This window comes from Salvelinus fontinalis, chromosome 33, assembly GCF_029448725.1.
Source record: "Salvelinus fontinalis isolate EN_2023a chromosome 33, ASM2944872v1, whole genome shotgun sequence".
In the NCBI taxonomy this organism is placed as follows: Eukaryota; Metazoa; Chordata; class Actinopteri; order Salmoniformes; family Salmonidae; genus Salvelinus; species Salvelinus fontinalis.
The window spans coordinates 43,626,756-43,642,583 of record NC_074697.1 but is presented as its reverse complement, the minus strand read 5'-3'; the positions used below and the strand labels follow the sequence as shown (position 1 = coordinate 43,642,583).

At 44.9% G+C, this 15,828-nt stretch overlaps 1 protein-coding gene across 4 annotated transcripts in view; it reads left to right on the top strand.

The window, feature by feature from the left end:
* LOC129832347 (leucine-rich repeat and fibronectin type III domain-containing protein 1-like protein) overlaps positions 1 to 15,164 on the top strand; it is a 124,552-nt gene extending 109,388 nt beyond the window's left edge. For 3 of the 4 annotated variants that reach the window (XM_055896352.1, XM_055896351.1, XM_055896350.1), the window contains one exon: positions 10,675 to 11,052. Coding sequence is in view for 1 of the 4 variants with exons in the window: in XM_055896353.1 (XP_055752328.1) it covers positions 13,129 to 13,186 (58 nt within the window). In the remaining 3 variants the exon portion in view is untranslated. Of the gene's footprint in view, positions 1 to 10,674; positions 11,053 to 13,128 lie in introns of those variants that run through there. The other variant, XM_055896353.1, reaches the window with a different exon arrangement.
* The last annotated feature ends 664 nt before the right edge of the window (positions 15,165 to 15,828 follow it).

The window sequence follows — 15,828 nt, the reverse complement described above, 5'->3', positions numbered from 1 at the left end:
TATTAGCCCTCTGATTACAATGACGAGCAAGACGTGCCACACTGTTCTGGGCCAGCTGCAGCTTAACTAGGACTTTCTTTGCAGCACTTGACCATATGACAATAATCAAGATAAGCTAAAACTAGGGCCTGCAGGACTTGCTTTGTGGGGTGTCAAGAAAGCAGAGCATTTCTTTATTACGGACAGACCTCTCCACATCTTTACAACCATTGAATCTATATGTTTTGTGTCCATGACGGTTTACAATCTAAGGTAACACCAACTAATTTAGTCTCCTCAACATGTTCAACAGCCACACCATTCATTACCAGATTCAGCTGAGGTCTAGAATTTAGGGAATGATTTGTACCAAATACAATGCTCCTCGTTTTAGAGATGTTCAGGACCAGTTTATTACTGGCCACCCATTCCAAAACAGACTGCAACTCTTTGATAAGGGTTTCAGTGACATAATTAGCTGTGGGTGCTGATGCGTATATGGTTCAATCATCAGCATACATGGACACACATGCTTTGTTTAATGCCAGTGGCAGGTCATTGGAAAAATAGAAAAGAGTAGAGGGCCTAGAGAGCTGCCCTGCGGTACACCACACTTTACATGTTTGACATTAGAGAAGCTTCCATTAAAGAAAACCCTATGAGTTCTACTTACTAGATAGCTCTGAATGCACAATATGGCATAGGTTGAAAAGCCATAACACATACATTTTTATCAACAACCGGTTATGGTCAATAATATCAAAGGCTGCACTGAAATCTAACAGTACAGCTCCCTCAATCTTCTTATCAATTTCTTTCAACCAATCATCATTCATTTGTGTCTGTGCAGTACATGTTGAGTGCCCTTCTCTATAAAGTCATTTGTTAATGTGTTTACAGAGAAATAGCATTGTATTTCGTCTAACGCCATTTTTTCCAGCAGTTTGCTAAGAGCTGGCAGCAGGCGGATAGGTCTGCTGTTAGAATCAGTAAAAGCCACTTTACCACTCTTGGGTAGTGGAATGAGGGTGGCTTCTTTCTAGGCCTGCGGACAAAGACTTTCCACTAGGCTGAGATTAAATATATGACAGATAGGAGTGGCTATAGAGTCAGCTACCATCCTCAGTAGCTTTCCATTTAAGTTGTCAATGCCAGGAGGCACCTCTCCCACACAAACTTTACAAAATTCTAACTGCACTGCTTTTCTTTCATTATTTGTTTTTGTATGAAGTAGTTTACATACACTTAGCTTGGAGTCATTAAAACTCGTTTTTCAACCACTCCACAAATTTCTTGTTAACAAACTATAGTTTTGGCAAGTCGGTTAGGACATTTACTTTGTGCATGACACACGTCATTTTCCCAACAATTGTTTACAGACAGATTATTACACTTATAATTCACTGTATCACAATTCCAGTGGGTCAGAAGTTTACATACACTAAGTTGACTGTGCCTTTAAATTACCGCAGCTTTAAATAAAAATTGGGGAATCATTGGTTTATTTAGATGTTTCTTTCTATGCTTTCTAGTATTCACGAAGGACTTTGGCAACAGTAGAACATTAAATTACAGTGAACTATCCGTTTGAGCACCGTTCCATTGATTCCCCTCCAGTTCATGGTCTTTGAAAGATCATGGAAGATTATGTGTGCCGTGATCCTCCACACACTCTCTTGCACATCACAGCCACCATTCAATCGCAAATAGTCCATCTGTAACCACACAGACAACAGAAAAGTGACCATAACATATGGATATTGTATGTCAATATTAAGTAATTCACCTAATTTGAATAGCCTATTGGCTTGCTGAAAAACTAGTAACAATTTTTACAATATCAAAAACACAAACACTATCTTAGTTTTGGATAAGTAAGGCTCCATACAGATCTGGACATTGGTTGTCTTCTGCTAATAATACCACTGTAACAGTCCTGACCTGTTTTATGTTGTTTTTATGTGTTTATGGTCAGGGCGTTAGTTTTGGGTGGGCAGTCTATGTTATTTGTTTCTATGTTGGTTTTGGTTTGCCTGGTATGGCTCTTGATTAGAGGCAGGTGGTTTGCGTTTTCCTCTAATCAAGAGTCATATTTAGGTAGGGCATTCTCACTGTTTGTTTGTGGGTGATTGTCTCCTGTGATGTCTTCGTCGTGTTCGATGTTATTCACTATCGGGGCTGTTTGGCTGTTCGTACGTTTCGATGTAACGTTCCTGTTCGTGAGTTTACGTTTGTCGATGTAAGTTTATGTTCAGGTTCCGTTCGTTACGTTTTGTTATTTTGTGTAAGTTTTGAAAGTGTTTTGTTTTGTTTAGTGGTCGTCGTATTTGTAATAAAGATGGCTTATTTCCCTGACTCCGCATTTTGGTCTGAAGATCCTTCTCTCCTCACCTCATCTGAGGATGAGGAAAGCGACAGCCTTAACAGAATCACCCACCAACAAACAGAGACCAAGCGGTATGGGAATGCTCGACGGAGCAACAGGAACTTCTGGACTTGGGAGGAGATCTTGGACGGTAGAGGACCTTGGGCTCAACCAGGGGAATATCGCCGTCCAAAGGAGGAGTTGGAAGCAGCGAAGGCTGAGAGGCGCTGGTATGAGGAGGCAGCGCGACGACGCGGTTGGGAGCCCGTGAGTCAGGCCAAAAAATTTCTTGGGGGGGGGCACACGAGGAGTGTGGCAAAGCCGGGTAAGATACCCGAGCAAACTCCCCGTGCTTACCGTGGAGGTAGAAGGCGTCGTACTGGTAAGAGACCGTGTTATGCGGTAGAGCGCACGGTGTCCCCAGTACGCGTGCTTAGCCCAGTGCGGGCTATTCCACCTTGCCGCACTGGGAGGGCTAGGTTGGGCATCGAGCCGAGTGCCATGAAGCCGGCCCAACGTATCTGGTCTCCAGTACGTCTCCTCGGGCCGGTGTACATGGCACCAGCCTTACAGGTGGTGTCCCCGGTTCGCCTGCATAGCCCAGTGCGGGCTATTCCACCTCGCCGCACTGGCAGGGCTACGGGGTCCATTCAACCTGGTAGGGTTGGGGAGGCTCGGTGCTCAAGAGCACGAGTCCTCCTTCACGGTCCGGTAGACCCGGTGCCACCTCCATGTACCAGTCCTCCGGTGGCAGCCCCCCGTACCAGGCTGTCTCTCCTGGTTCTCTCTCCTGCTGTTTCCTCCTCTCCAGCGCAGCCAGTGCCTAGACCACGCACCAGGCTGTCTCTCCTTCTCCTTCCTACAGAGCCATCCGTCTCACCAGCGCCATCTGAGCCATCCGTCTCCCCAGCGCCATCTGAGCCATCCGTCTCCCCAGCGCCATCTGAGCCATCCGTCTCCCCAGCGCCATCTGAGCCATCCGTCTCCCCAGCGCCGTCTGAGCCATCCGTCTGCCATGAGCCTGCAAAGCCGCCCGTCTGCCATGAGCCTGCAAAGCCGCCCGTCTGCCATGAGCCTACAGAGCCATCCGCCAGACAGGAGCCGCTAGAGCCGTCAGCCAGACAGGAGCCGCTAGAGCCGTCAGCCAGACAGGATCTGCCAGAGCCGCCAACCAGACAGGATCTGCCAGAGCCGCCAGCCAGACAGGATCTGCCAGAGCCGCCAGCCAGACAGGATCTGCCAGAGCCGCCAACCAGACAGGATCTGCCAGAGCCGCCAGCGAGCCATGAGCAGCCAGAGCCGTCAGAGAGCCATGAGCAGCCAGAGCCGTCAGAGAGCCATGAGCAGCCAGAGCCGTCAGAGAGCCATGAGCAGCCACAGCCGTCAGCCTGCCATGAGCGTCGAGAGCCGTCAGCCTGCCATGAGCATCGAGAGCCGTCAGCCTGCCATGAGCGTCGAGAGCCGTCAGCCTGCCATGAGCGTAGAGAGCCGTCAGTCTGCCATGAGTGTCGAGAGCCGTCAGCCTGCATGGACCTGCCAGAGCCGTCCAGCCAGGACCTGCCAGAGCCGTCCAAACAGGACCTGCCAGAGTCCTTCAGCCGGGATCTGCCCCTTGTCCCGGTGTTGCCCCTTGTCCCGGTGCTGCCCCTTGTCCCGGTGCTGCCCCTTGTCCCGGTGCTGCCCCTTGTCCCGGTGCTGCCCCTTGTCCCGGTGCTGCCCCTTGTCCCGGTGCTGCCCCTTGTCCCGGTGCTGCCCCTTGTCCCGGTGCTGCCCCTTATTCCGGTGCTGGTCCTTATCCTGGTGCTGCCCCTTGTTCCGGTGCTGCCCCTTGTCCCGGTGCTACCCCTTGTCCCGGTGCTGCCCCTTGTCCCGGTGCTGGCTGTTTATTTTGGGGAAAGTAGTTTTAGGGTGGTCAGTGGAAGGGGTAGACAGAAGAGGGGAGTGACTATGGTGGTGTGGGGACAGCGTCCTGAGCCGGAACCACCACCGTGGTCAACTGCCCACCCGGACCCTCCCCTGGACTTTGTGCTGGTGCGCCCGGCGTTCGCACCTTGAGGGGGGGGGGTACTGTAACAGTCCTGACCTGTTTTATGTTGTTTTTATGTGTTTATGGTCAGGGCGTTAGTTTTGGGTGGGCAGTCTATGTTATTTGTTTCTATGTTGGTTTTGGTTTGCCTGGTATGGCTCTTGATTAGAGGCAGGTGGTTTGCGTTTTCCTCTAATCAAGAGTCATATTTAGGTAGGGCATTCTCACTGTTTGTTTGTGGGTGATTGTCTCCTGTGATGTCTTCGTCGTGTTCGATGTTATTCACTATCGGGGCTGTTTGGCTGTTCGTACGTTTCGATGTAACGTTCCTGTTCGTGAGTTTACGTTTGTCGATGTAAGTTTATGTTCAGGTTCCGTTCGTTACGTTTTGTTATTTTGTGTAAGTTTTGAAAGTGTTTTGTTTTGTTTAGTGGTCGTCGTATTTGTAATAAAGATGGCTTATTTCCCTGACTCCGCATTTTGGTCTGAAGATCCTTCTCTCCTCACCTCATCTGAGGATGAGGAAAGCGACAGCCTTAACAACCACAAACATTTAAAGCATAATTATAATGGCTGACTAGGTCAGAAGACGGAAATGCAAAAAAAAGACCAATGTCACTAAACCTTACAGATTACCTGCTGCTACCTGCTGCCCTATTATATGTGCTAACATGAAATGTTTTGTTTATTAAAGTCAATTAATACGTTTCTTGGACGGCATGCATGTGGATGGTAATTTCTCCGGGAGGCCTATGAGATCATACTTAATTATTCTCACATCAATGAAATGTTTGTGCTTTCTAGAGATTTATCCAATGACCTTGTCATGGCTTAGGTCTATGTTATCGTAGATCACTGCAGTGGTCATAGTATACCATAGTACAGCCAAACACAGATCAATCCCATGAACATTTGATCCCACAACTCATTGCAGGTGATTTCTCACCCTCGCCCAGCTTGTGTTCAGACAGGGCTTGGGTGACGGCAATTCTACAATTTGTACGACAAGGTGATTACAAGGTGATCTGGCCCTATCGTGTGATAGAGAGGAGGGATATTACAGTGAAAGGGCCTCTGCTATTACATTTCGGCTTTCTGAAACAAAGCAATGGAGGTATGCATAATTGATACTTGCAGCTATTTCTCGCCTCAGACGTAAACCTTGCCATCAATTCCCCTGCGAACTCTTTCTTTTACCTGCTAACATCTGAGAGCACAGAAGCGTGTCGAGAAGGGAGGGGAAATGAAGAGGAGAGTGCCATGTGAACATGCTCTGGAGCATCACTTTATGTCTTAACGAATAGTTTCACCCTACTCCCACTCTGATGTCTTTAGCCTTTTGATAGTTGAGAGTAAACTGACCATTAATATATTTTATCAGCAAACTAATTGTGTGTCTGTCTGATTAATAAAATGTTGGTGGCAGGTGTACAGGTGCTTTAGTTTGTATTTTTCGTTGGATAGTAATGTGGAGAGGGGTTGAGGTGTAGTGATGTGTGAAATCAGGGGACTCCATTGTTCTAAGCCCTCACCATTCCCGGAGAGGACAGGGACAAATGGAAAGGCTCAGCCGGCTGTCAGGCCCGGGCCATGAAATCACTATTGATAAGACATATCTCACCATCAAGCATGAGTTTGAGAAATGAGACAGGTTTAAGGTTAGACTCGAAAGAGATGACATGAAGCCAAGATAGATGTGTGTGTGTGTGTCTATTTCGTTCATCTAAAACTGAGTTCAAACAGCCTGGTATCGTCAGCTTTCTTTCTCACAAAATAACATGAGGATTGGAAAACAGAACCACTTTAAAAGGATCGTAATTCTGCTGCTGGTGTAATTTCCTAATTAGTGGTTTTGTCTTTTCATCGCCCTTGCTTTGATTAGCAATCTGTAGGATACGTGTGCGGGGCGTATGTGTTTTCATACATACGTGTGTGTGTGTGTATGTCTGTATGTGTGTGCATGCCTGTGTGTGTGTGTGTTTGTTGCGAGAACAGAACACTATGCCTCTCATATTTACACTAGATTCCACCCTCAGGATAATTATGGTGCTCCTACAATACAACCACACAAACAAAAAGCAGATGATGCTTCATGCATCACAACCTCTGCCAAATGTAATTAATTACTACTGTACCAAGGGGACGGCAAATGTCAGGAGAGGACTTTATTTAGCACATTTTGCATCTTTTTTTATTGTCATGGCTGTGTGTTTGCTTTAATCAGGGACGTGGTTTCTGCTTCTGTGTGTGTGAAGCATTGGGCCTCGGAGGCACGCTGCAGCTCAACTTTAAACTTGGTACTAATTCCCAACAGTTGCAAAGACATGGACTCTGTTTCTTTTTGTCATAACAGCCGGTCTGCGCCCAGAAAAATATATTTATATACCGAGTGGCAATACCATTCTTGTCTCTTCGCGTTTGTCTTGAGCAAGAACAGAATCAAGTTGGGGGCTGCCATTTTTTGGCTGCATGTGTTATGATCCTTATTGCTCAGGCGACCCCCCCCAAAAAAAATAAAAAAATAAAATAGAATCTGCACAAAAACAACAAAATGGATTGACTTTAGATTGCTATCAACACTTTGCTAAAATAGGCCTGGGAGAAATCAATTATGACGTGTTGTATGGCTTGATGGCAACCATCCTCCCACACTTAGCATTAAGTTGTGTCTCCTGCCTCATTTCTCTGGCAATTAAAGTATCGTTATGTGGCTAATCGTTGCTTCATGCTGATGACGCAGTCATAAGCCTGTTACCCAATGTATCAGCAGCAGCATAGCGCCTGATGATCACAGGTCTCTGGCATCAATAAACAGGTTGTTTAGAGTGAGATCACAGAGGTTTCCCCACTACTAAAAGTCAAGAACAGCAGGCTAAATGGTCTGTGCTGAACTGTCTGAAATCTCAGCTATGGCGTCACTATGCAAACATTATGCAAACAAGCTCTGTTATTATTTGGGAGACAGAATGACGTGCGACTCAGATATCATGGGCCAAAACCGAGGCGGCAGGGGCCATTAGGTTGTAGGCTCTGTTTTCATTTCGTCACTTTATCATGTTCTTGTGATCAGGGCAAATGCAGAGGAGGCTACTGAGCTTCACAATACCACAGTGATGGTTTTATTGAAGAGATTTTGCCAGTTTTGGTGATTAAAAGCCACCTAAAAACCAAGGGCAAAATACTGTTGATGTTATCACTCGCCCTCTAGCCAGACAATGTGAAACAGCAACAATATCAACATCCCATGTAAAAAGGTGAGATGATGAAAGGTGGTGTGGAGAATAAATTACTGTCTGCCCCCTGAACAGTGTCTAGGTCGGCAGGCATTGGATGGCATTCGGAGAGAGATTTGTGTGGCAGACACACTGAGGTGATTCATTTCAGATGATCACTGGATGATTGCCCCAGGGGGCGGATTGCACTCCATAATACAGCCGGTCCCAATTTATATCTCCTGCTCCGGCCACAATTAATTGCATAATCAATAGGTACTGATGATAAGCAAGATGTGATGATGGGAATCAAAATTAGGGTAGTGTAAATATCATGACACAAGGCGAGACCCAGATGCTGACCCAAGAGGCAGATGGTTGGAGTCTTACAATATTTATGAATCCAATAGGGGAAGGCAAGAGGATGGTCGTGGACAGGCATAAGGGTCAAAACCAGTTCAGAGTCCAAAAGGTACCGAAGGGCAGGCAGAATCAAGGTCAGGGCAGGCAGGATGATCAGGCAGGCGGGAAAGTAGTCTAGAGTCAGGCAGGGGTCAAAACCGGGAAGACTATCAAAAGGAGAACAGCAAGAGGAGTACGGGAAAAACACGCTGGTTGACTTGACTAACATACAAGACGAACTGGCACAGAGAGACTGGAAACACAGGGATAAATACACTGGGGGCTAATAAGCGACACCTGGAGGGCATGGAGACAATCACAGGAACAGGTGAAACAGATCAGGGCGTGACAGTAAAAGAGTCTGACTATGTGTATCGGACTGACCCCTCCATGAAATACACTTATTGCCCTTGGAACATTGTCAAATTTCTCAGAATATTTCTAGAGTGGCGGATGCAATGTTGGTCCGGTCCTCATTCAGGTCCAATATCCTTTCTCCTGGATGGTGATAGAAGATCACAGAAATAGCTCAATGGTGCACGCTCAGCCCAAGGAAACAGGCTTTGTTTGTAAATGGATGTAAACGAAGCTATTTCGTATACACTCACTAGAAATAGTGTGTGATGTAACACCATGAATGGTTTAGAACAAGTGGCAGGTCTAATGGAAAGCAAGCTACGGTATGATGCTATAATCTAGTGTACAAATAGGTCTCCCTTACCCACTTTAAACGTGTAAGTTTCAAACTGAGTAAGGAAATACAGAAAGATATTTCTGCACTTTTGCAGAATCCAAGCGCATCGTAATATGTGGTTGTGCTTCAAGAGAGACTCTCCTGCTGTGCCAATGAGAGAGTAGTAGAGAAGGCAGGTTCTGCTTTGGGGAGACGCTAGCTGACTTTATCAATGCTCCCACGCTGGGAGGGAGAGGCAGAGAACACCCATGGTCAATAAGGTCCTGAAGCGGAACTTAAAGCCATACATTTTTTTCACAGGATAAAGCCTGCTAAAGACTAAGCCAGAACATGTATTGAATGGTCATCAAAAAATAATAATTCAAGTCACTTGTTACAGTACACTTTGTTATTGGAAAGCAAATTGTTTGTTTGAATGCGTTAGGGGTGAAGATGTAATGGCCCCCTATGCTTCGAATGGACAATCTACTTCTGCCTCGTGAAGTCAGCATTAATTGACTGAAAACACTTTCATGCAGTGATGGTTTTTTGTCATGCTTGTACATTCAGCCAACTGAGAAGCTCAAATAAGTACCCTCTCAGCTCCCTCCACTTTATAGGCCTCAGTCCACTCAGTGCATTCAGCATCAAACATGTTAGCCTGATATACAAGGGAACAGCATTTCCAAAATGGCGTCCATAATTGTAGCTCTTGCTCTCGCATTTGTCCAGCCTCTTCTCTCCAATACAAACCACCTGCAGTGCCAGCTAGTCAGCTACTTCCAGGTGCCATACACAGATATACGCCACCAGAGAGCCTATATATAGAGGGTAGTGCATACGGTCCAGAACATCAACGGGGCCAAGCTTCCTGCCACCCAGGATCTTTATACCAGGCGGTGTCAGAGGAAGGCCCTAACAATTGTCAAAGACTCCAGCCACCATAGTCATGGACTGTTCTCTCTGCTACCGCACGGCAAGCGGTACCGGAACCCCGAGTCTAGTTCCATGAGGCTTCTAAACAGGTTCTACCCCCAAGCCAAAAGACTCCTGAACAGCTAATCAAATGGCTACCCAGACGCATTTTTTTTTATTTTTTTCTTAAAACTGCATTGTTGGTTAATGGCTTGTAAGTAAGCATTTCACTGTAAGGTCTACACATGTTGTATTCGGCGCACGTGACAAATTCAATTTGATTTGATTCATACAGCAGCATTTTTCAAAGTGCCTAGTTCAATATGTAGATGTAAGCAAAAGTGTTCATTTAAAATGTCTGCCAGGCTTGTTTTCAGCTCACCACCTGCCATGCACCCAGAGCCATGCTATGTCCAGCCCGATGGGAGGCTTAGTCAGGCTACTATAAGGGCTCGGCTGTCTGAGCTGACCGGCTTAACTCCTATCACTGTTCTGTGGACAGTGCGTGAGACATTGAGGATGAGTCTTAAGGCCGAGGAGTCCCAAATGTAATCTTGCGCTATAACTGGGAACGCATCTGGTCACTTCAATGGCTGTTTAATGGCACTGGGTTGTTGTTTTATAACCCTGTTTTGTTTCATTCACGGTTTGGCCAGTGCTGTGAGGGAGGCTGCAAGTCATGGCTGCCAGTCATTTTACATTTGTATCAAACAGCAGTAGAACACAACACTGCATGGATCCATCCGAGTGCATTGTCCATGCACGGTGGCCGTATGGCTGCCAGTGTTTGTGAAGCTTCCTGTGTTTGTATTAAACTGATGTACTTGGGTCTATTGTCTTTATGGAAATGTTATGGGTGTTCTCTGTTTCATTATATATATAACCTTAGTATGCCAGGGATTCAATGAATCTAACACTGGTCAAGGAGAACCAGTATCATCACTATACTTCAGGGGCTAAATTGTTGGCTGATCTTTATGAAGCCTTTTCAATTATCAACCTGGATTAAGTGGGCTTGTATGTCTGGTCAACCGTAACTGATGTTAGGCCAGAGGAGAACATATTCCTCACTGATTTCGCTGTCTCTCTCCTCTCTCTGCAGGTATGTGCTGTGTTTCGTCCATCCAAACTCCAAGAACTCCAACCAAAAGGGACGAAGCAAACTGAACCGCATGTCTGTGCATCACCACCACCTCTTCGTCACAGTGGTCTTCATCACCCTCTCCTCCTGTGTTGCGTTTTTTTTTCACCTTTGAGCTGAACCTAGTGAGAACTGAATCAAACAGACAGACTTAAAGACAAAACGCTCACCGCTGGGGACTCACCTTCTGTGTTCTCCGTCACTTTTTATTTGGCTTTATCTTTTGTATCTGTACATAACGCAATTCCAAATCTTATAGTTTTGTACATGTAATTTTTCTGGTGTGTGAAATTTTTCTAATAAAAAAAAAAAAAAGTGGATTAATTCCCTAGAGACTAACAGGCCTGTTTGTGGCTGATCATTTACCTTCCGTTACACCTTCTTCTCTCCTTTTTTATTCTCTCCATCCCCTCCTCATATATTCTCCCTATACAAACCTATTACACCCACACCCTATCCCCACCTCGGCTTTTTCTGCCTCATGGCACCATTTAGCCAATAACCTGTGTTACCCGATGGTTGTATCACAATGGCAGCCAATCCAAATTACTTTAGAGGGAAAAAGGGATCCCAGAGGAAAAAATAAATTAGGTTTGAATCGTCCGAGAGCGTCAAGTCCAGCCCTCTAAATATATTACCCCACCAGTCCTAAAGCCTTCTCCTAATGGAGGTATTCATCATTAGTATCGGGGTTAGCCTCTCTCCCACCACCTAGTAGGCTTTATTTCTGAAAACTCAATTCCATGGACTTTTTATGTTCTTCCCCCTGACCCTCAAAGCCGACATGAATTCAAACACTGCAATTTGCACAGATTCTCTGGTGGTGCTTTTCACCGTCTGTTGCCTGTGAATCTGATCCAATTCAGGCATTGAACCAACAGAATGCTTCGTGTGAATGGAATATCTTGTTTAAAATGCCAGACCCTGGTGTTTATGGCTGTTTACAGCAATCCTAAAGGCTTGCTGAGAGATGTGTGCCGTGAGAGTAATGACTGTCTGCCATTGTGCTAAATCAGCGTAATGCTGTTATTACATACGTCATAAAATTGAGAAATCATCAGTATTTCCTCTTGACAGGAGATCGAACGATCTCACTGTCATCAATACAGGGGAACATGGAGGTGCAGAAATAGGTGATTGCCAAGCGGGAAATGAATGCTAACCTCAGTCACTTTCAGAGTTAAGGTGCGTTTGATATGCAGTGCCAGTCAAAAGTTTAGAATCAAAAGTTTGGAGACAGTTTGTTTTTGCTATTTTCTACATTGTAGAATACGTTGTGAAGACATCAAATCTATGAAATGAAATATATGGAATCATGTAGTAACCAAAAAAGTGTTAACCTTTTCATGCGTGAGTTCCGAATGTCTCTAACGGTCGCCCCAGCGTGAGTTTTTTTATGCAGGTGATGTTAGAACGTTCTCTCCATTCCAGAATGTGATTGTTACGCAGCAGTACATTTAATCCGCGCTGCCCTCAAACCATTATTTATAGGCTGTTTTCAACTTGTCAATTTCAGATGATTTTCAAACAAGTTTTTATTTTCTAAGAACAGTTCCAATTGAGGTGTGTTCCGCCTCCTCATTCATTCACATAAAAGTAGTCCTTTTTACTTTTGCGGAAAATTAGTTTTTTTTACATTTATACCGTACCAAGTTCCCCAAGCACTTCCCAATTGTTTGTGGAGTTCAAGTCTGCACACATTTGTGCATCTCCCGTCCTGCACACATGTGTTCACACTTTTCATCTGTTGCCTGCATCGCAGTCATTGTTGTTTTCGTTACCAATAATAACTTTGGAAATGTGTGCGTTTCTATCAAAGTAAGTGCCTTATTACGTTATAATAGTTTCTGTATGTTGTGTTATGGCGTTTCTACTGCAGCTCACTATATGTATGGAGCATAATATATTTGTGTATATTCCTTATAACCCCGGACACGCAAGGTAACGTTAGTCATTTCCTAACCTTTATGGTGTTATATTCAATCGTGCTTATGTAGCTAGCTACATTCTTCTATTAGCTCTGGAAAACAATGCTAATTGCGTCAGAGAAGTATTAGCTTGTGTTGTATTTTGAAGCTACCCTGGCCTTATGACTCCCAAGTGGCGCAGCGGTCTGCGTTTCTATCAAAGTAAGTGCCTTATTACGTTAATAGTTTCTATATGTGATTTGTAACTGAATGTCCAATTACAAAAAATACCTTGTTCAGTAATCATCTCACCTGTTACTTGGCGGTGAACTATGTGGCCGTTGAGGGCAGCAGTGTCAATCAGATGGAAAAATATCTTCTTATAACACTTGGTCGTTTTCCGAGTTTATACCACAAAGCTGTTTATCATGTCCGCCTAATCCACTGCTCCCATTTTGAGGTTATAATCAAGCACACGGTCTGGTTTGATTTTTCTCTCTCCCGTCAGGTGGTCCACCTTCCCTGTGGCCGACATGGTTGCTGTATGGACAGTGGAGAGGACATAGACGTCTCGTTTGTCATGCCACTTTACTGCCAGCTGTTGACCGTTCTCCTTGAACTCCACCTCCTCTCTCTGCATCTTCCTGCATCCGAATACCGGCATCCCCTTCCTGTTCGACCTGACTGTGCCACAGGCCCCTGTGCTGTTGGAGAGCAGATGCTGGAAGAATGTGGGACTGCTGTAACAATTGTCCACATACAAAGTGTGTCCCTTGCTGAGATGAAGAGCCAGTATGGTCATCACCATGGACCCGGACACGCCAAGCCCCTCGTAATATTGGATGTCAGTGGTGGACCCTGTGTAAACTATAATTTCCTGGACAAATCCTGTCTTCACGTCACACACGACAAAGAACTTGACCCCGAACCTGTGCCTTTTGGAGGGAATATATTGACGGAACGTCAGGGACTCATCAATGCATAGGTCCTTGTATGGCACAAAGACCCGACCAAATGCTGATGTAATTTCTTATTTTGTATAACGGGTTATTTAATGTAGTAGCATTGTTGATGAAATAGAACTAGGAAGTGGTCTTGGGAAAAGAGGGTGGCTAAGAAGAGAGTTGCAAACATAGGATCTGTGCTCCAGTATTCTCTTAGGGAGTTCTTCTTTACTATCCCCATGAGAAGGACTGTCACCAGGAAGGTATACATTTCACTAATTGTGGTTGTCACCCATTTAGCGAGTTTCCCACCCACTCCTGGCTCTCTCTTCTCTTGTTGCTCAAGGCATGGCGATTGGTCTCCTTTACTATGTCTCCCACCAGCTCCTCTGTCAGAAACAACTTGAAGCACTCTGCCTCAGATGGAAATGGCAAGGGGCATGGCACTCCAGACTTGGACTCATCAAAGCAAACAGCAGGGCCAGGAGGGGTGAAATGGCTGGTGGCCTTCCAGCTACCACAGAACTCCAGTACTTCATCCACTGTCGGTCTGCCTTTATCACCACCATTATCTTCAAGAGGTCCTGGGACTTCGTTAGTGGACAAGGAGTCCTCAGATTCAGGCTTTTCAATGGCTACAAGGTTGGGTGGCAGCTCCTCACTGTCAGAATCTGAGTCCTAACTTTCATACCCAGACCCATTGTCAGAATTTTTTTAATCTCCAGAATGTCCACATTTGTGAGTTGTCTCCTTCTGAAAGACATTACTAATGCTACAGCTTAGCTCACTAGATACATACATAAACAACAACAACACTGAATGGCTCAGAGTGGGAGTGAGAGGTTACGTGATTGACTGCCGGCACGCACCACTTCTATCAGTAAATCACTATCAGAAAATGTTTTGTGTGGTAATTGTTTATATATTTACTGTTTTATTCACATGTTTTCAAGTTCTATTGACAAATCATGCATTCCGATTCTTGCATAGATTGTAATGGGCACATATGTGTGTAAAGTACATTTTTGAAGGTTGTACTGATTATAATGAGCTAAGCTAATTCCAGCTGTGTGTGGAGCCATGTTTGCTGACGTACAATGCATTCTGGGTTTCACGTAATCGTCTGTCGAACCAAATATGTTATAACAAAATGAGGTGAGTAAGGGTTCACAAATTTTTGGTGAACTTCCGGAAATGAATGGTGGGTTGTGAACGATGGTAGGCGACACCCCCTTCAACATGCATACAATAAACAGACCAAACTCATCTTGTCTTCTCTTATCTTTGGTTTCTGTGAGAGAGAAAAAGCATGGCAGCGAGCAGAAACAACCTATTGTCGGATTACTTTCGATTTCCACAGAGTGTTTTACTCAATTATTTCGATCAATGGTGAGCTCACCCGTGATGTGATTAATTATAAATAGTAATTTCTGTTAGTTCATTTATATTGTAGTTTATGTCAGCCGAGATTTATACAAATATGACCGCTTGTGTTATGTCAATCATTCCTCAGTTAGCGCTATGACAAATGTTGCCTACATTTTCCGGTTTGGATGATTGTGTTATGCTGTAGCTACTTCTGTGAATGTCTGAACATTGTATTCAAAAATAAACTGCTCACATTCTGGACATAACTTTGTAAGGACTCTGTTTGTGCAAAATGTTACTGAAAAAACTGTGTGGCAGCTCAAATGCTGATTGTTGCGTCATTCGAAACGGTCCGTTTTAAATAAGTGTTCTAATCACACCAGTTTGATTGTACGCTACAAGGACCACTGTAGAATTATCACATCCATGTGATGGTACGTGTGAAAAGGTTAAACAAATCAAAATATATTATATATCTGAGATTCTTCAAAGTAGTCACCCTTTGCCTTGATGACAGCTTTGCACATTCTTGACATTTTCTCAACCAGCATCACCTGGAATGCTTTTCCAACAGTCTTAAAGGAGTTCCCACATATGCTGAGAACCTGTTAGCTGCTTTTCCTTCACACTCCGGTCCAACTTATCCCATACCATCTCAATTGATTGTGGAGGCCTAGTCATCTGATACAGCACTCCATCACTCTCCTTTTTGGTCAAATAGCCCTTACACAGCCTGGAGGTGTGTTGGGTCTATGTCCTGTTGAAAAACAAATGATACTCCCACTAAGCGCAAACCAGATGGGATGGCGTATTGCTGCAGAATGCTGTGGTAGCCATGCTGGTTAAGTGTGCCTTATATTCAAAATAAATGTGTTACCAGCAAATCACCCCCACAC